The sequence below is a fragment of the Eurosta solidaginis genome, chromosome 3 (genome assembly GCF_040869045.1).
Source record: "Eurosta solidaginis isolate ZX-2024a chromosome 3, ASM4086904v1, whole genome shotgun sequence".
Classification (NCBI taxonomy): domain Eukaryota; kingdom Metazoa; phylum Arthropoda; class Insecta; order Diptera; family Tephritidae; genus Eurosta; species Eurosta solidaginis.
Window position 1 is genome coordinate 19,188,935 of NC_090321.1, and position 19,954 is coordinate 19,208,888.

Consider the following 19,954-nt stretch of genomic DNA (forward strand, 5'->3'; position numbering starts at 1 on the left):
AACAGTTTCAATTGTTTATTTTAAAGAACCACCCCAACATATTGATACACATAAATATATAAAGTGCACCGCACATATCTTAATCAAACTCATGCAGCCAGCTTCTCGACCCGCAAGTATATGTCATCATCAGCAATCGATAAGAATGTATCCTTACTATAACGTATTGGCACTTGCGTCTTCTCACTCAAATTAAATTTGAAATTTTTTAACAAATAAGCCAAACCGACGCGAGTTTGCATAAGACCAAAACGCAAGCCAATACAATTACGCGGACCATCGCCAAATGGCAGCCACTCAATGGAATCACGTGCGGCAACTTTCTCCGGCGCAAAATTATCAGGATTGAATTGTTCGGGATTTGGATAGTAGTCTTCATCATAATGTATACCCACAGCTGGTATTATCACAAACATGCCTTTTTTGATTTGGTATTTTGGATAACCGGGTATCGGGTAGTCCTCTAAACATTCACGTGTAAGCATGGGCACTATTGTGTGTTTGCGTAGCGTTTCTATGTATGCATGCAAAAGACAATTTACAAATGATCATAAACCCGCCATATCTTATCACCTACCTGATATCACTTGGTTCAAGTAAACCATTTCGTTCATGCACTCATATGTGAATTCGCCTTTATGACGCGCAAGCACCTCACACACCTCGCGACGCGCGCGCTCTTGTATTTGCTGATTTTGAGCCAACTCATATAGCGCAAACCCCATTGTCGTTGAGGAAGTCTCAAAACCCGCCACCAAAAATACAAATGCTTGTGCTGCCAACTCTTCAACGGTTATATTCGTCAGCGTTTGCCCATCTTCTGTTTTCATCATTTTAATATTTTTCAATTCCAACAACATGCCAAAAAAGTCATTACGTTTCACATTATTTTTTTCTCGATACTCAATATTTTCGCGTACAATACGCATATAGAACTCGGTGATATGATCTGATACGATTTTAATATGCAAACGCTTACACAATCTCGGAAAGAGTAAAATGAATGCAATGGCAGCTATACCATGACGTTGATCAGTAAATACAGTTCGGCCCATTTTACAAAATGGATCATCAGGATTTTTCAAACTATTACATTCGAGCCCAAAAGCGCACGAGCCAATCACATCGGTTGTGAAACGTGCCAGAAAATCACGCACTCCCAGCGTAGAATCTGCGTAGAATCATCACTTACTACGTCCACAAGTTCAGCGCCCACACGCGTCATTTCCGGAAACATATTTTTCATTTTACCCGATGTAAAGGTGGGCGAAAGCTTGTTACGCATTGTACGCCATTTATGTCCGTCCAATAGAAACAGATGTCCAGTTAACGGATCATCATCGGGATTTGTATAGAAACCACGATCAGTGAAGTTATTAAAATCTTTGATTAGTATAGCTTTAGCTAGGCTGGTATCTAATACAAACGCCGCTTGACGTAGTGACCAATAGAAACCGCAGAATGGTCCTGTGCCCTTAAATTTTCTATATGTATCCAATGCAATATCGGCAAATGTACGCGTCTTACGCATACCAATCAAACTGCCACTCAAATAGCTGGGCTGGTCGCACGGTATGCCAAGATCCTGCCAATAGCTTAAATGCTTTCGCAGCCACAGGAAAAGTGTACCCAAGACTCCCAGAACGGCAATAAGCAAAAATTGTGTGACTGACATTGTGGCGTATAAACTAGTACTACGGTAAATGATGTAATAACCTACAATTGTAATGGACAGACAGCCTTCTGATATTGTAAAAAGCTTTATGCGGGGTTTGGAAGGCTAAAGTTAGAGCACATTTGTTTAAAAGCGCAATTGCGCTCAGTTGCATTAAAAGTATATTAATTGCAAATAGCACACACATATGTACCCTGAAGGGAAGTCAGTAACTTGTGATACAAAATTCTGGTTCGGAACTAGATCAAGAGTGCCAAATAAGTGCTAATTCGTTAGTAGCTAGATTCTCTCCAGTTATAAAATCGACATTTTGGATTTTCATATTTAAATTGAGAAATAGACCACCAACAAAAGAAATTGCTACCAGCTTTAAGGAGCTTTGACCTGGACACTTTACAACCAGTTCAGAGCTATCGAAAATGGGGATAATATCGTACTAGAGGCAACATGTAGATTTTCGGTACGGTTCGGACCCAACCAAATAGTACCAAGGAAAGAACTAGATCTGCACTAGTTTGGAACTATCGAAGAAGTGCCAATAAAAAACCTAGTTGTAAAGTGGAAATTTCTATCCAGTTCGGAAATAATGAAAAGGTATTATAGCGTGGACAATTTCCGCCGTCTAGGACATTGTCATGGCAAATTCGACAGTTGAAAGCATGTAAAAGAGATACATGGTGAACTAATAGTGTTTCAAAATACACTAGAAGTGCACTAGTTCTGAACTAGAGATCTTTCCTACAGTTACGTATGTACATAAGATGGTACTTTTCTTCATATCATTTCTATGGCTTAAAAACTAAGTGTGTATTTTAAAATTGTTCTTATAAATCAAATAAAATATTTTTCGGAGCAAAATCGAAACCGCACGACGTGTTATTGAAATGTTATCGAAGTATTAAGGGGTTTTTACCGATAACAATCTTTATCAACGAGTTATCGGTTTGTTAAACACTTAATATCGGTTTGTTATGGGCGTGTTATCGACGAGGTATAGATGGGTTATCGATTTGTTATTTCAGTGTTATAATTTTCGAAATCGATTGGTTAGCGAAAAGTTATCGAATTTGTAAACTTTATGAGAAGCTTTTCTTGGGATAGATACAATCGAAAGGCTTGCTAAACAACTGCCGAAAGGCAAATTTGTTCTGGAAAAATTTTCTCAAGTATTTTTAATGTTAGATGTGCCTTTACTAGAGTCGGAGATGTTTGGTTTGTTAGATCAGCAAACTTTTGCTACAACACGACAGCTGTCAGTAATGAATGGCAACTAAAATCAGATTCACCGACTCCAAATTACCGTAAGCTCTGTCAATTTACTGCTCTAAGGTGGGTAAGACTTTGCTTGAGTTATGAGGTTTTATGTTATGAGGCAAACAGCTTAGCTCTCTGACATGCAGAAATCTATTTTATTGCTTACGAAGTTATTCGTGGTGGCTCATGAAATCCTTAAAACTTTCCTGGCTTAATCCAGTTATACGGCTTTAAAGATACATTCCGACTCAGAAAGTCCGCAAAGCAGAACTTCCTGGATAATTTGTCTTTTTATTTTAACTGATTTCTGGAAAACATTATATTCTAAATAATACATGCATATATACGCAAAATTTCCGGAGAATCGGCTAGAGATGTTGACCTTTACGCAGAGTGTGAAATTTCTCGCGTAACCAAAAGTGTTCTCGATCTTATTCAACAAGAAATACGTACAAGGTTTACACGACTAAATGACCTTAGGTTTAGATTTGCATTTCTCTTAGACATTGGAAATTTGTTGAACAAGGATAATAACGACTTAGAAAGAAAATTGTAAGAACTTGGATGAATTTTATAATACAGAAAAAAATATGTTTCTCCCGGCGCAAAAAAATTTCTCTACGCCACCGCCGACATGGTCCGGCTAAGGCCCTAATGGTGCTTGTTACTGAAAGGTACCGCATCTATATCCGAAAAAGGACCAGAAACATTGATAACACTCCCCAAAACCTTGGGGGAATGTCCTTATAGCCACAACAACAAAAACATGGCTGCAAACCCCAGGGTGTTTGGCATCGAAGCAAAAATGGCCAAAATGGAATCATAAGCGATTCCGACCTGATTGCGCCCTAAATGGTAATAAAAGTGCCACACTTGTAGAAGTACCAACTCATTCTTAGCCATGTCGAAGGGCTAGGAGTGCCCGATCACCTTATCTGTAACTTCTCGGCGTTATGTGTTGACAAACAGCAGTGCTTGGATGTTCCCTTCCAGGATAATCTTCGCCAGATCGCGGAGTACGACATCAAAGACTTCGCAGGCTCTTTCGAAATGGTTCGAAGCGGTGACACTGTATTTTCGTGGCATCCTAGCGAGCTTTCTTCCACTATGCAATGTGTTCCTTCGCGGCAGCCACATCAACCTTACCTTACTCCCAGCCTTAGGGGTTTTTTTATGAAAATAATTATATAGTTTGTTATAAAACCTTAATAATATATTTGCTATGCATTGGAAATTTTTTGAGAGTTGTGCCATGTTTACCTGATGTTGATTGTAAGTTGATCGGTGTCTTCCGGTGATTCAGCCCCTTATGGATCCAATCAGTCTTAGCTAACTGACCATCGAAAGATAATTTCAAGGAAAACGACACTTCCTATAACTTACCGCTGGCAGTCACTCTCCAAGATATTTAAACTCTTTCAAAAATCTCTAATTACAACAACAACAACAACTGAATTTCTTAACAAATTTATAAAACTATCCGTTTCATTTTTAGAAAATTAACCCATCAACTTACATAATAGTTATAATAATATTTTTGAGACTAAATTTCATGGCGCTGTCACTCAATACGAAACTGAATCAATTACTTTGAATGTGTTTTATCTGCCACCCAGATTTAAGCGTTGAGCTGACTTTTAAAAAAAGCTTTGTATATTATTGTTCAACTCAATGCACATGAGTCGAAGCTTAGAATCTAAGACTTAGCATGCAAGACGCCTAATTTCGCTTTTAGTTCGCTGCAATTCGCTGAAACTTTAACGGTATACCACTTTTGGTGCTTGTCAAAAATAAATCGCGTGACAGTTTCAAAGGAATTTCTGTCAGATGGCAAGTCGAAATCTCAAAATTACGTAACAAATAAATCAAAGCGACGCGCATTTGCATTTGACCAAAACGTAAACCAATACAATTACGCGGACCATCACCGAATGGTAGCCAATTAATTGAATCGCGTGCTTGCATTTCTTCTGGTGCAAAGCGTTGGGGATTGAATTTTTCGGGTTCAGGATATATTTCAGGATTATGATGCATAGCCACGACGGGTATAAAGATTACAGTGCCTTTCTCGATGACATACTTCGGATGTTCTGGTACAACATAGTCCGACAGTGCCACGCGTTGTAATTGTGGAACGATGGGATATTTGCGCAGTGTTTCTGAAATATTGGTAAAAAAAATCAGAATTTAATTACACAATATAACAAGTACAGGTGTCTAAGTTCGGGTGTAACCGAACATTATATACACAGCGTGAGCTTCACTTGTACATTTAATTTCAGGTAAATTACTTTTCTACCTAACACGTGGCACCGCTCGTTAAAAAGATATGTCTCCCCATTTCCTCTTACAATAACAGTTGATAAGTGAAATATCATTGATTCAAAACTATTTTTTGCTAAGTTATAGCTTATTATTCGAGTCTACGACCCTTTTAAACTTGTTTTATATGTAAGTTTCTGTGGTCTTTAATCGAGCCATTAATTTTTCTTCGAGTTATGGCTCCCGAAACATAGAAAATTGCTTAATCATGAAAGGGGCGGTGCCACGCACAGTTTTTAAAATTTGAAGTGTTTCCTATTTATTGTTATAAATCCACTTGGGAAATGAAATACCGTTGATACAAAGCTCTTTTTTGCATAGATATAGCTTATTTTATTCGTCCATGACCCTTTTAAATATCTACTTATATTATAATTCTTAACCGATTTCGTAAATTTTTCTTCATAGCATTCCTTATAGTAAAGGAACCCTCTCTGCCGAATTTTGTTACGATAGGTTTAGCGATTTTTGACTTATGATTAATAATATTTGTGAAATTGATTTTTTCACAAGCGGGCGGTGCTACGCCCCTTTTTAAAAATTATTTTAAATTTTTACTAAGAGTCCCAATATCAGTCCACACGTCAAATTTCAACATTCTATGTGTATTATTTACTAAATAATCAGATTTTTTGTGTGTTTCCAAAATGTTATATATATAAAAACTGGGCGTGGTTATCATCCGATTTCGCTAATTTTCAACACCAATCTATTCTGGATCCAGATCAGCTCGTGTACCAAATTTGGTTAAGATATCTCAATATTTACTCAAGTTATCGTGTTAACGGACGGACGGACTGAATCAAATTTTTTTTCGATACTGATTTCGATTTTGATATATGGAAGTCTATATCTATCTCGATTCCTTATACCTGTACAACCAACCGTTATCCAATCAAAGTTAATATACTCTGTATGCAAAGCACGCTGAGTATAAAAATTGTGGTCGTGGTTAAGAGTTTCGAGAAACGGGATATAAGCTCACTAAGCATGGCCAATTTAGTAATCTGAAGGACACTATTAGATCATTCTACTCTGCGCGAGCTTGCGCATCTTATGGTAGAACTGTTAAGAAAATTAATATTTACTAGGTTAGTCCAGAAGCTATTAGAGCACTTACCTACACTAGATCGAGGTATGTTAGGGTAGATTAGGGTTTCCTTGGGTATATTTTGATTCTTTTTATTCACAGTTCTTGATTCAGGCCAAGAGCCCTTATGAAATCAAGGATGTAGGGCTAAAAGTTTTATGTGATTCTCTCAGCAAAGCGAGCCGATATGCTTTCCTTTTTTCTATGGCCACCACGCCTCTATTGGCAGCCACAATTTCGAAATAGTAAAAAACTTCGTTTATTTGGGAACCAGCATTAACACAAACAACAACATCAGCACTAAAATCTGGCAAAGGGTCACTCTTGCAAACAAATGCTAGTTTGGGCGAGATTAGCAACAGAAAAGTAAATTCCTTTCCCGGCAAATGAATAATACTCTACAAGTGAGTTATCGTACAGAGGACGAGAGCGGATCTCACTCCGCTGGAAGGACCAGGTGAAAAATCATACTCTACAAGTCATTTATCGTACACGTCCGACCATGAAAACTTCAGATTACGCGTCTTTGAGAGTATTCGAGAGAAAAGTTCTACGAAAGGTTTACGGGCCTCTACTCGTTGCTGGCGTTGAGCTGTACGAGCTTCACGCAGACATCAACATAGTCCAGCGAATAAAAAAGCAGCGGCTACGCTGGTTAGGCCATGTTATGCGAATGAAAGATGATGCTCCGCCGCAGAAAGTATTTTTATAGGAACCCGCACATGGAAGCAGAGAGAAGGGATAGTCCCCACACCGCTGGAAGGACCAGGTGCAAAACGATTTAAAATCCCTTGATGTGCCCAATTGGTACGAGTTAACCCAGCGAAAAAGCGACTGGCGCGCCTTGTTGTACGACAACAACCGTTTAAACAGTTAACCGCCAATTAAGCAAAGAATCACGATCAGGTAAAAAATTTCCTTTTATTTCATTCTACATATGTCATAATATCGACAGAGTCTCTAAGTGTCCAGAGCTCTGTATAAATACCTATGAGTATTCTCTACTATTTTTTTTTTTAAGTTTAATGATCACCCTATATCGCTATATATTACTTCCTTTCAACAAGAGCTTCGATTGTCGTAGACCTATGATCTGACAAAATTGCATCCTTTTGAGTTACCTCTCTTCTTCCATGAGTTTGTCCCTGATAGTATGCGGGGCTATTCTAATGAGTGGTTCAAGTCCAACAGGCTTTTGTAGCTGCTGGTTTTCTTGCTGGACTGCTTGCCTGCTCCTTGGTCGGTATACCCTTTGGTCTGGTGCCCTGCCATGTAGGTAGAGTTTGTTCAGATTTTGTACATATTTCAGGACGAGTTAGGACTTAATCTCAATTTAAGGTAGTACCTCTGAAGATAGCAGCCTCACTATCGCCTAATATTGCGATCTTCTGACTGAAGTTCAGATTTAACTTCTGCTTTTTGCTTAGAATTTACTTGGATGCCCTTTGGTGTATCATACAAGCTTTTGAGCTTGGTAGATGTTAGCTAGTCTAGCGGAATTCCAATATGCTTTGGCTTCTAATACTATTTTGAAAATTTTATCAAATTTAATTGATTTGTTAATTTTTTCACTAGCAAACTCGTAGAGGTCTGTTAGGGGTGGTTTGCGCATATTCCCAATGACTTAGAACTACATTTTTGATAAAACATTGTCTAGCATAAGGGTATGCCGCTCTTAGCCCTAGTGGGAACTTGCAAAATTAACCTTGATTTAGCTGAGCCAACGCTGGGCTGACATCTCTTCGTGTAATGTTATCACGTGTTTCTCGAGAGTTGTTGCCTTCAAGCGCTCGGCGGCGATATTAAGTATTACTAAAGTTAATATTTTCTTAGTAATTGGAGCGTTAATGGAACACTATCAATAGTGAGTTCATGTAGGGCCTTAATATCCCAAGCTAATAAAGCTTTGATTATGACGAGTTGGAGTCATTAAGTCCCTTTATGCTCAACTGTTCAACCTGTGCATGGGCGAAGCGTAAGCGTCTGATAACGACGTATTCGACTTTGTGCATGGAATATCTAAATCGGTGTCTGCCTCATCACTAACTTTTCCACTAAGTGGTTTCTTCTATTTGTTAAATAATGTGGTCATACAAACAACTATTAAAGCGTTCGGAGATGATCGGGCTAGTACCTTAATTGTGCTACATCGATAAAACCCGCTCAAAACCTTCGGAAGGTCTCCGTGTCGTTACAAGAACAAGCACACGGTATCCAAGCGAGCTGTTCGGTAAGTAAGCAGCGTCCTACCAAACAAAACCACTGCACTTTTCAGAAATAAGACTTTATATATATCATTTCTGCTAAATATAAGGACTATGCGATTGAGCGGTAAATTAAATATAGAATAAATCGTTTTTCCGATTGATCTTACTTAGACAGTTTTTAAATGAAATTGCAGAAATTTTTCCATTTTTTTCGAGTGCTCCTTCAACGAAACTGATTGCTGATTAATCAAATTAATTACGTTAAGAATATCAAAAATGTGATTAATTGGTTAATTTAATCATTTTGATTAATCGAAACAGATTATTTTCTGACTAAATAAATTAACAAGTTTTGATTAATCGGCAAATTCGGTTATTAAATTATTCACATATTTTTAAGTGCAAATTAAAAATACAGTTTTTCGGATTTTCTTTTGCAGAACTCACCGGCTATGACTTGCTTCATATACGGCATCGAATTTATACATTCATATGTGACCTCGTTATTATGTTTCTCCAGCGCATCCATAATCTCAGCGCGCAAACGCTGTTGTATATTCAAATTTAGCGCTAATTCATATAACATAAAAGACAAAGTTGTCGAAGATGTTTCAAAACCAGCCGCAAAGAAAACAAAAACTTGTGCTGCCATTTCTTCCACTGATAAACCTTTACCATTATCCAATGCGGCATTTTTATTTAACTCAATTAAAATGTTTAAGAAATCTTTACGTTGCACATTATTCTTTGCACGATAGTCAACAGATTCGCGCACAATCTTCATAAAGAAATCAGTATATTCATCTTTCATTATGCGCATGTGTAGCATACGCGCCACACCGGGTAGGGCATTGATCAAATTTCTCACGAACTCCGAATGACGTTCCTCTGTGAGAACACGACGCCCCATTTGTCGAAATATAGCATCTGGATTTTTCAAACTATTACATTCAATACCGAATGCACAAGAACCAATTACATCGGTGGTGAAACGTGCTAAAATTTCTTTAATTTCAATTATATCACTTTTTTGTAGATTACTATCAAGCGTATCCACCAATTGGTCGGCAACCGCTAGCACTGTAGGCAGCATAAATCTCATCTGACCAGCAGTAAAAGTGGGTGAGAGTTTGTTACGCAAATTACGCCATTTTTGACCATCCAACAAAAATAGATGTCCAGTTAGGGGATCATCTTTTTCATTGCTATATAAACCACGATTAACGAAATTATTGAAATCTTTAATTAAAATACGTTTGGTAAACTCCGGTGATAAGGCCAGCACGGATGGCTTTAGTAGAAAATAGAAACCACAAAATGGACCTGTGCCCAAATAGCGACTGTAAACGTTGCTGAATGCTTCAGCGATGCTAATTTTTTTTGGTACATCTTTTAAATTTCCAAAAATAAAATGTGGTGGATCACAAGGTATGCCCCTTTGTTGCCAATAATTGAGATTACGTCGTGATATGTAAACGGCTGCGGCTAAAAGTATGGCTAGCGCACCAAATAATAATTCCGTTAACGGCATTGCTTTCAGTTTTTTTATGTTTGTAAGCGCGTGGGACTTTATTTAGTATATTAATAAATAGCTCATATTCTCAGAATAACGTTCAGTTACTGCGTGTTTTTAGGTTCTACCCTCGTATTTATAACATTTGTTTATTGTACATATCTACACTGGTGCGCGTGTGTATTTAATTACACTGGTTTACAGCCAAAATACACCAGAGACGTCAATGTGAAATTCCTATGTAAAATCACCCCCTGATTTGGAAAATCAAGGTTATTTTTAATTCTATAGTAACGTTTTTGAGATATTTACGAATAACGGTTCTTTCCAAAAAAAAAAAAAAAATGGGTCCACTTAATCATATATATCTCAAGAACGAATTGAGCAATTACAAAACGCTTAAAAGCTTTTAAAAGGTAATACAATTTGCTATAAACTGAGCATACAACACTTTTGGCTAAGCCCTGCAGATTCAAAGATAACGAACAATCATTACAGATTTTTTCCATTTTTTTTGTAAAAATATAAAAAAAACTAGCAGACCAGCAGACGTTATTCTGCCCTAAATTTGGCCTATCTGCATACATTTTAATAAGCTTTTTCCATCTACCTCTGCCCTACCATTCTACACTTTTCCTAATCTTTTTATTCACTCCTCCCTCCGTCTTTTTCGCTTCATCTCCATCTTCGTCTCATCTCTTTCTCAGTCTCCTTCTCTCTTTTCTCTTCTCTCAAGTTTTTCTCCTTCTTCTTCGTCTCTTATTGCCAGTCCCAGAGGGTGGTATATATTTTGTTCCAGTCCCATTCCGAGTCTCAGTCCCAGTCCCACTCCGAGTCTCAGCTCAGTCCCAGTCCTAGTCCTAATCCCCGTCCCAGTCCGTCTCTGGTATACTTTCCGAAAAAAAAAAACATCGTAAATACTAATATAGGCAAATTTATATAAGAAATGTCAGGCAAATCGAATAGGACGCACGTAAATAGGTATGTGGGTATTATTAATTGTATTGTCTTTATTTCGGCTTCGCATGCATATTTATCAGTTTTGCCAGGTTGATGCAACTAAATCGAATACCACAATGAACTTTGGAGCTCTCAGCAACAGCTTTCATTTGATATCCATAATACACACACATTCTAGGGGTATCCGGGTCCATGTTTTGGCCTATATCTCGAGACCCTAGTCACTCAGCGGTGTAAAACTTACTCTGTATTTTAGCACACATCAACAGCTTCAATTTGATAGCCATAATATAAAAACACGTGCGGCCGCCGTGGTGTGATGGTAGCGTGCTCCGCCTACCACACCGTATGTCCTGGGTTCAAATCCCGGCAAAGCAACATCAAAATTTTAGAAATAAGGTTTTTCAATTAGAAGAAAATTTTTCTAAACGGGGTCGCATCTCGGCAGTGTCTGGCAAGCGCTCCGGGTGTATTTCTGCCATGAAAAGCTCTCAGTGAAAACTCATCTGCCTTGCAGATGCCGTTCGGAGTCGGCGTAAAACATGTAGGTCCCGTCCGGCCAATTTGTAGGGAAAATCAAGAGGAGCACGACGCAAATTGGAAGAGAAGCTCAGCCTTAGATCTCTTCGGAGGTTATCGCGCCTTACATTTATTTTTTTTATTTTAATATAAAAACACATTCTAGGTGTATCCGGGTCCATGTTTTGACCTATATCTCGAGACCGTAGTCACCCAGCGGTGTAAAACTTACTCTGTACTAAAGCATACATCAACAGCTTCAATTTGATACCCATAATGTAAAAACACATTCTAGGTGTATCCGGGTCCACGTTTTGGGCTATATATCGAGACCCTAGCCTCCCAATTGTATGAAAATTATCCTGTATTATAGCACTAGTCAACAGCGTTCATTTGATATCCATATTGTATAAACACATTCTAGGGGTACGCGGGTACACGTTTTGGGCTATATCTCGAAACCCTAGCCTTCCAGTTGTATGAAAATTATGCTGTACTATAGCACTTATCAACTGGTTTCATTTGATATCCATATTGTACAAACACATTCTAGTATAAAAAAATGTGTAATTTGCGAGGAAGGATCTCGAAACCTTTTTATTTTTTTGGAGATTTGTTTTTTTCTCTCTAAGCTCTGTTTTATTACAAAAAAATAAGCTTTTATTCAACAAAATCGATGGACTAATACAAAAGTTATAAGCATTCAAGTAAATATATCCATTTAATACTTAAGTACCCCACTGGTACATATGTGTTAGTATTCGTATATCAGTTATTAGCGAATATTAACACATATATACCAGTAGTGTACTTAAGTACTAAATGGATTTAATTACTTGAATGCTTATAACTTTTGTATTTGCCCATCAATTTTGTTGAATGAAAGCTTATTTTTTTGCAATAAAACAGAGCTTAGAGGTAAAAAACAAATCTGCAAAAAAATAAAAAGTTTTCGAGATCCTTCCTCGCAAAGTACAAATTTTGTTTATATTTTTACGCGCAGTTTATAGCAAATTTTATTACCTTTTAAAAGCTTCAAACCGTTTTGGAATTGCTCAATTCTTTCTTGTGATATATATGATTAAGTGGACTCAATTTTTTTGGAAAAACCCGTTATTCGTAAATATCTCAAAAACGTTACCATAGAATTAAAAATAACCTTGATTTTCGAAATCAGGGGTAATTTTACATAGGAATTTCATAATGGCATCTCTGGTGCAGAAAAAAATTGGAATTTGTGATCCAGTGTTATCAATACTTATACATATGTAAATTAACAACAGCAACATTGTTGTTGTGATTAGTGATACTTAGTTATAATTCTAGATAAACGTGTGACGTTTAATATAGCCAACTAAGGACCCTGTAGGAAAACTATGGGTATGAATGCGTATCGTTTAAAAAAAAAAAACATTTACGCCATACTTTCGGAAGCAAACCTTCTCTAAATGAGAACAACTTGAGTACAGATTTTTTATCGACGAGTTATCGACTTGTTAGCGAAAATTTATCGATTTATTGTCAAAAAGTTATCGGAAATTTTAATTATCGTTTTATTTTCTTAACCTAACCCCATATTTATATAAAAGTTTTCGTTATATTACCAAAAAGCTATCAATTTGCTATCGAAAAGGTATCGAATCGCTATCAAAAGTTATCGATTTTTCAGCATCGAAATCATCGATTTATTTTCAAAACTTATCGCTACTTTGTCGAAAGTCATCGTTGTATTATCAAAAATCTATTAATTTGTTATCGAAAATGTACATATTCGCTGCCAAACTTTATCGATTTGTCAGCATCAAAATTATCGATTTATTTTCATAACCTTATCGCTACTTTATCGAAAACTTATCGGTATGCTATCAAAGAGTTATAAATTTCCCCGTTGTAAAGGTATCGATTCGCTACCAAAAGTTATCGAATTGTCAGCAAAAAGTTGTCATTACTTCATCGATAAATTGTTCATTTACTGCCGAAAAGTTGTCGATTATTCATCGAAAAGCTCTGTATGCGTTATCACAAAATTGATGGATTTTTTATCGAAAAGTTGTCGATTTGCTATCAAAAATCGAAGAAAAGTTATCAATTCTTATAGCGTTGTTACAAATTTGTTATCGGTTAGTTAGCCAAGACTTTTCTTTATACTCAGTTGAACAGAGCTTACAGAGTATATTAATTTTGTTCGCATAACGGTACCCCGTAACGGCATAAACTAATCGAGATAGATATAGACTTCTATATATCAAACTGATCTGGGCGAAAAAAGAAATTCGTTTAGCCATGTCTGTCCGTCCGTCTGTCCGTAAACACGATAACTTGAGTAATCTTAATGAATGACTGAGGTATCTTAACGAAATTTGGTATGTAAGTTCCTGAGCACTCATCTCAGATCGCTATTTAAAATGAACGAAATCAATTTTTCGATATCGAAAATTTCGAAAAACCGAAGTGCGATAATTCATTACCAAAGACGGATAAAGCGATGAAACTTGCTAGGTGCGTTGACCTCATGACGCAAAATAGAAAATTAGTAAACGTTTGGGCAATGGGCGTGGGACCGCCCACTTTTAAAAGAAGGCAATTTAAAAGTTTTGCAACCTGTAATTTGGCAGTCGTTGATGATATCATGATGAAATTTAGAAGGCATGTTACTCCTATTCCTATATGTGTGCCAAATATTAGCAAAATCGGATAACGAACACGCCCACTTTTTATATATATAACATTTTGGAAAATACAAAAAACCTGATTATTTAGTAAATAATACCCCTAGAATATTGAAATTTGACGAGTCCACACGTATATCGGTATCCAGACTCTTGATAAAAATTTGAAATTTTCTTTTAAATGGGCGTGGCAACGCCCACTTGTGATAAAATCAATTTTACAAATATTATTAAGCATACATCAAAAATCGTTAAACCTATCTTAACAAAGTTCGGCAGAGAGGTTATTACTATAAGGAATGTTTTGAGGAAAAATTAACGAAATGGGTTAAGGACCACGTCCACTTTTATATAAAAGATTTTTAAAAGGGTCGTGGACGAATAAAGTTAGCTATATCTTTGCAAAAAAGAACTTTATATCAATGGTATTTCATTGCCCAGGTGGAGTTAAAACAATGGGCGTGGTACCGCCTCTTTTATGACTAAGCAATTTTCTATGTTTCAGGAGCCATAACTCGAAGAAAAATTAACGGATCATAATAAAATTGGGTACACAGTTTTTCCCTATAGCAGGAAATATTTCTAGTAAAAATGGACGGAATCGGTTAAAGACCACGGCAGCTTAGATATGAAACATGTTTAAAAGGCTCGAAGGCTAGAATAATAAGCTATAACTTAGCAAAAAATAGTTTTGAATCAATGATATTTCACTTATCAAGTTTTATTGTTAGAGGAAATAGGGAGACATTCTTTCTAAACGGGCGGTGCCACGTGTTATGTAGAAAAGTAATTTATCTGAAATGAAATGTGCAATTAAAGCTCACGCTGAGTATATAATGTTCGGTTACGCACGAACTTAGACACTTTTACTAGTTCTCTGTATTTTTCAGGATTCACTGCCAGTACGTCCTTCCCTTCATGAAATAAGGTCACTAATATTGTTTCTATGAACTTAATAATCATTGGAAGCAGTTTGCATGTGTCGCTTTTTTACTGGAGGTTTCCTGGATTTCGTTAAATACCATGATCTATGGAGAGCCCTTGCATGTTGAGAACCGCATAATACTCCTGCATGCCTGTCGTAAAAAGCGATATAAATCAACAGAACTTATAGCTCAGAGGGTCAAACAAATCGTTCCCGAGGCATTCGGGCTGGTATCAAAAGGTGCTACCGGATTTATATCCAGGACAAGGACTTTCCACTTACGCAACACTCTCCTTAACCATTGAGGAATATTTTTAGTGATACAACAACAACAACAGCTACGCACAAGAAAATATCGCGCTGCCTTAGAGGTGCACCAGGTGTTTTTTCTACATACCGAGCACGAGCCCAAAGTTTGGTAAACGGCCCTGCTCCTGAGCATATAATCAATCGATGCAGCTTTAAATCCCAGGGTTTTTTATCATACAAGTGTTCCATCTTAACATTATTAAAGGCACTCTCAATGTCGAAGAAACTTACCAGGGTGCCTTACTTGCTAGTCCCGATATTTTTTAATGACACTTTGTGAGAGTCACTTTCAAACAATTTTTATTTCCGGTATGTGATTTACATCTTTATATCTCTCCTGCCGAACCGGTTTTTCTTTTGCCAACTTTCTACTGGAATTGGTTGAAAAGCTTCTGTTGTTCCTTGGTAGATTTTACTTGCAGGGGTGCTTTTACATACTATCTAAATATACAAATTACTCAAATCATGACATTGCAGTTTATGTTTATCTGATCGTTTTGTCTGCCTGAAATTTTGAAGTGGTCTATTTTATAAACAGGTCCATCGATTCGAGCAAAACAAACACAGCCAAGTTATCAGAAATAAGAAAAACAACGCAATATGGTTGCGATTAAAAATAAATACAAACAACGATTTATTAACAAATAATGATGAGTATTCATTTTTATAAGCTTTTATTTAGTTTCACTTGGCTGTTTTCTGTAATCAAATCTTGCAAGTTAAATTTGATTCACTTTCCGTTGTCCGATTGAGATGAAATTTTGCACGCATGTATAACTCCGATGACAATGCAACATTACTTTGCGAGAATTCGATAAATTGGTCGATAACAGAGTTATCGGTAAATTTTGCCCTCACCTTGGCATAAAAGCCTAAGTCCTCAAGAACGCAGGTAGCTTCGCCTTGTTTGTGTATGCAACGAACGTAGAAGTTAGGTTGTTATCGCTAAATGTTGCATACTTTTCTGCGCACTTGATTTTGTTTTACAGATTTTTGGCGATGGAATTTTAGCTAAGCGAAAGTTGGAATTTTATTTTAAAACAGAGCAGAGATCTGCAATGTGTAGTTGTAAACTGAACGCGACATAGGCAAAGTCAAAATAAAATATGATTTTAAGTTAGTTAACACTCGAATCGAAGAACTTGACTGTCGTTGACTTCAAAGAAACCTTGTAATGTTGATGCATTAAAAGAAATGGATAGGATGAGAAACGTTACAACTAACTAAGTAAACTAATTTAAACAATATTTTACCCTACTAAAAATTTAAAAAAATTGATATTTAAATAAATTTAAGAAAAACACTTTTCTAAAAACAAGCTTTTATTACTTATTAACAAAACGAACTAAAAAGTAAAAAAAAAAATTAAACAACAACTTTTTTAAAAATAAGTTTTATTATTGGTTAATAAAATTAACCAAAAAGTAAAAAATAAAGTGACTGTAAAAAATATAACACTCTAGGTTCACAGAAAACTTAGCACACGATATTATAAATACACCTAACACAAGACTAGCATACAGATCAAATTGCACTTTGGCTACTTGTTTTACAAAAACAAAAAGCCCAATAGAGATACACCAACAAAGCAACATAGCGTAAATACCATGTAAAGGGAACCAAAACAACAACAATTTTTGCGACAAAGTCTATTTGGGTACGACCAAAAGGAAATTCGGCACGCGAATAGCTGAGCATGAAGCCGACATACGTAAACAAAAGCCCAGTACAGCATTATCACAGCATGCAATAGACAACAATCATATGTTCGACTTTGATAACGCGAAAATCATAGATAAAGAAATAAGAACAAAAACCAGATATACATTAGAGAGCCTAAGAATTCTGCAAAAAAGAGAAAAGAGCATAAATTTAAGAGAGGACAGTGACAATATTGCCGCTGCATATTTAGTTTGTCTATAATTTAAGTTTAGTGTGACAAGTGTACCACACAAGATGGTATCTATCTCTTTCCTTTTTTATACTGTTGATTGTTTGTTTAGTTGAGTTTTAAATGTTCTAATATAATTTTCAACCACCACATTTTATTGTAAGTTAAAATAAAAATTCACAAACAAATTTTTGTTCATTGTTGTTACTTTTATGTTCAGTGTCATACAACTATATACATGTAAAATTAATAAAATTTATTTACCTTGTTGTTTTTTGGGAAAAAAAAAATAAATATAGCGTTATGCCCTTGAAAATGCCAAGGAAATTTGGCGAAACGTCGGGCTGAAGGTGGAATAATCGTGTTTTATTTGCACCATGGAAATTAATAGATCAGAGTAGCTTATAAAAAACTAAGAATTTACCAACAAACTGATCGGAAAAACTATACATAACACTTTAACATTGTAACCTTTAACGATAATTAAGCTTTTTCGTCTGCGACAAAAAAAATTCAAACTGTACATAATTATATATTTTAATATTAACCTAGCGGGTAAGGGGGTCAGAATATACCCGCGGTAGGTATGCCTGTCGTAAGAGGCGACTAAAATACCAGATTCAAGGGGTGTGTAGCGCAACCCTTCAGGTTGCCAGCGCAATATATAGCTTCTCCAAATCCAATTGTCAACCTCACCTATCCGCGGCGAATCCTGTTTCACTAACAGACGAGGCTCTGGCGACCCCAAGCACCTCATGGATCTTGGGGGTGGGGAGGGAGGGGATGGCCTGAAGGTTTAATGTGGCCACATAAATCGTTCCCGAGATGGTCGGGCTAGCACCTTAATGGTGCGGTGGTACCGGAGCGTACCGGATCTGCATCCGGAAAAGGACCATCACATCGATAACACTCCCCAAAGCCTTCGGGGAGCAACCTTATCGCTACAACAACAACAACAACAACAACAACATATATTTTTAACATTAAAACTTTACACATAAATTATCAAATCTTACAGTTTATATCACAGTCCAAATTGTTCTAATAAAAGCGTGTTACATTGTGATAGCAAGAAAAGGAGGCCCTAAATGTTCTTAATTATACCATCAAAATTTAACATGCTTTTTATTGGAACAATTGGGACTGTGATATAAACTTTAATATTTGATAATTAGGTGTAAAGTTTTAATGTTAAAAATATATAATTATGTACAATATGGAATTTTTTTGTCGCAGACGAAATAGCCTAATTATCGTTAAAAGTTACAATGAACTTATAAAGTGTTATATTTCTTTACGGTCAATTTATTTTTTACTTTTTAGTTAATTTTATTAACCAATAATAAAAGCTTATCTTTATATAAGTTTTTTTCTTTAATTTTATTATTAATCAGAGAAATAACGAACTCGTGCTCTTGTCATTCCCTTTTACAAATGAGCAAACCTTGAAGAAAGTTATCATGAGGTTCCCTGAATTTGATGACTAACTTCTTGGGTAACATTTCTGAAATGTTACTTTAACTAAATTGAAACAATTAAATGAAAGGGTGACACGAGTTCAACAACTACAGCGTCATTCGGCCTAGAAGTTACGAACTATTATGGAGATTACCACAACATTTTCAAATGAGTTTACCCTCAGAGTTAAACCCTTTACAGTACACAGATCAAAGTGGAGCCTGGAAGACGGTTCGCTTTTAAAGTAGAGTTTGAACTATCAAGCGGCACAAAAGTCCAAGAGGGCTTGCAGTTTCAATAGGGTTGGATCAAAGAGACATACATACATGTTAGAGGCATTGGTTCCACATTGAAAATAATTATTCGAGCCGGACCCGTTCCCATCTTGCGTAATCTATATAAAAGTCTCTTATCAAATATCAACAGAAAGCATCTCCTCCATCAATCAATTAAAACAGGGATCGCCACGAGCTTCTTATGGAAGCGCGACCACACCTACTTTGAAATCCAAAAATAAAAAAATGGCGACGGAGCTAGTAAAAAGTACACTGTGTAACCTTCGAAAATTCATAAAAAAAGATTTTTTTAAATCTCGATCCTTGCGCCACCTGGCGGCAATTTTTTCCATATGCCGCTTTATATTATACATGTATGTAATATGTGTTCCAAATATTAGCCTAATCGGAGCACAAGTGCATTTTTTTAAATACTTCGACCCATGCGCCACCTAGCGGAAGTTTTTTTTTCACAATGCGGTTTCTATTCCCGTATGTAATATGTGTTCCAAATATGACCCTAGTCGGAGCACAAATACCAGTTTTTGAAATATTTTGATCCAGTGCCACCTATCGGAAATTTTTTTTTTTCTTATTATTGCATTGTCATAGGGTTATAAACTATTTTCCAAGTTTCAAGTTTGTAGCTTATCGGGAAGTTACTTAAATTTCGATTACAAAAGTCTGTTCGCTACACAGAGTCAAGCTAAATAAAACCGTTTAAAAAAACACGGCTATTATTTATTATATTCTATTAGATAAATAAGTGATAATCTTAAATTATCTTCTTACTTCAAACTTTTCACTAATATGTATATTCCATATTCAATTTTTAAGTTCACGTGAGACGAACTAAATTTTCGTCAGTGCACGTCTGTTCTTCATTT

General features: G+C 36.2%; 2 protein-coding genes across 2 annotated transcripts; both read right to left on the reverse strand.

Moving 5' to 3' along the window:
- On the reverse strand, positions 1-1,710 carry LOC137243407 (probable cytochrome P450 6a21). The gene is given in 3 exon segments (XM_067771152.1): positions 1-514; positions 578-1,180; positions 1,183-1,710. Coding segments are annotated over 3 exon segments (1,521 nt in total). The 5' UTR covers positions 1,676-1,710; the 3' UTR covers positions 1-89.
- A 2,670-nt stretch (positions 1,711-4,380) lies between these two features.
- On the reverse strand, positions 4,381-10,178 carry LOC137243408 (probable cytochrome P450 6a21). The gene is made up of 2 exons (XM_067771154.1): positions 8,996-10,178; positions 4,381-5,088 (listed from the first exon to the last, which is right to left on the reverse strand). Exons 1-2 carry the CDS (start codon positions 10,077-10,079, stop codon positions 4,661-4,663), a joined length of 1,512 nt encoding a protein of 503 aa, XP_067627255.1. The 5' UTR covers positions 10,080-10,178; the 3' UTR covers positions 4,381-4,660.
- Between the last annotated feature and the right edge of the window lie 9,776 nt (positions 10,179-19,954).

Coding starts and splice junctions, on each gene's coding strand:
- LOC137243408 (XM_067771154.1), bottom strand. CDS start 10,079: ATGCCGTTAACGGAATTATTATTTGGTGCGCTAGCCATACTTTTAGCC. Junction 5,089..8,995: donor TATGAAGCAAGTCATAGCCG/GTGAGTTCTGCA, acceptor CCAATATTTCAG/AAACACTGCGCAAATATCCC.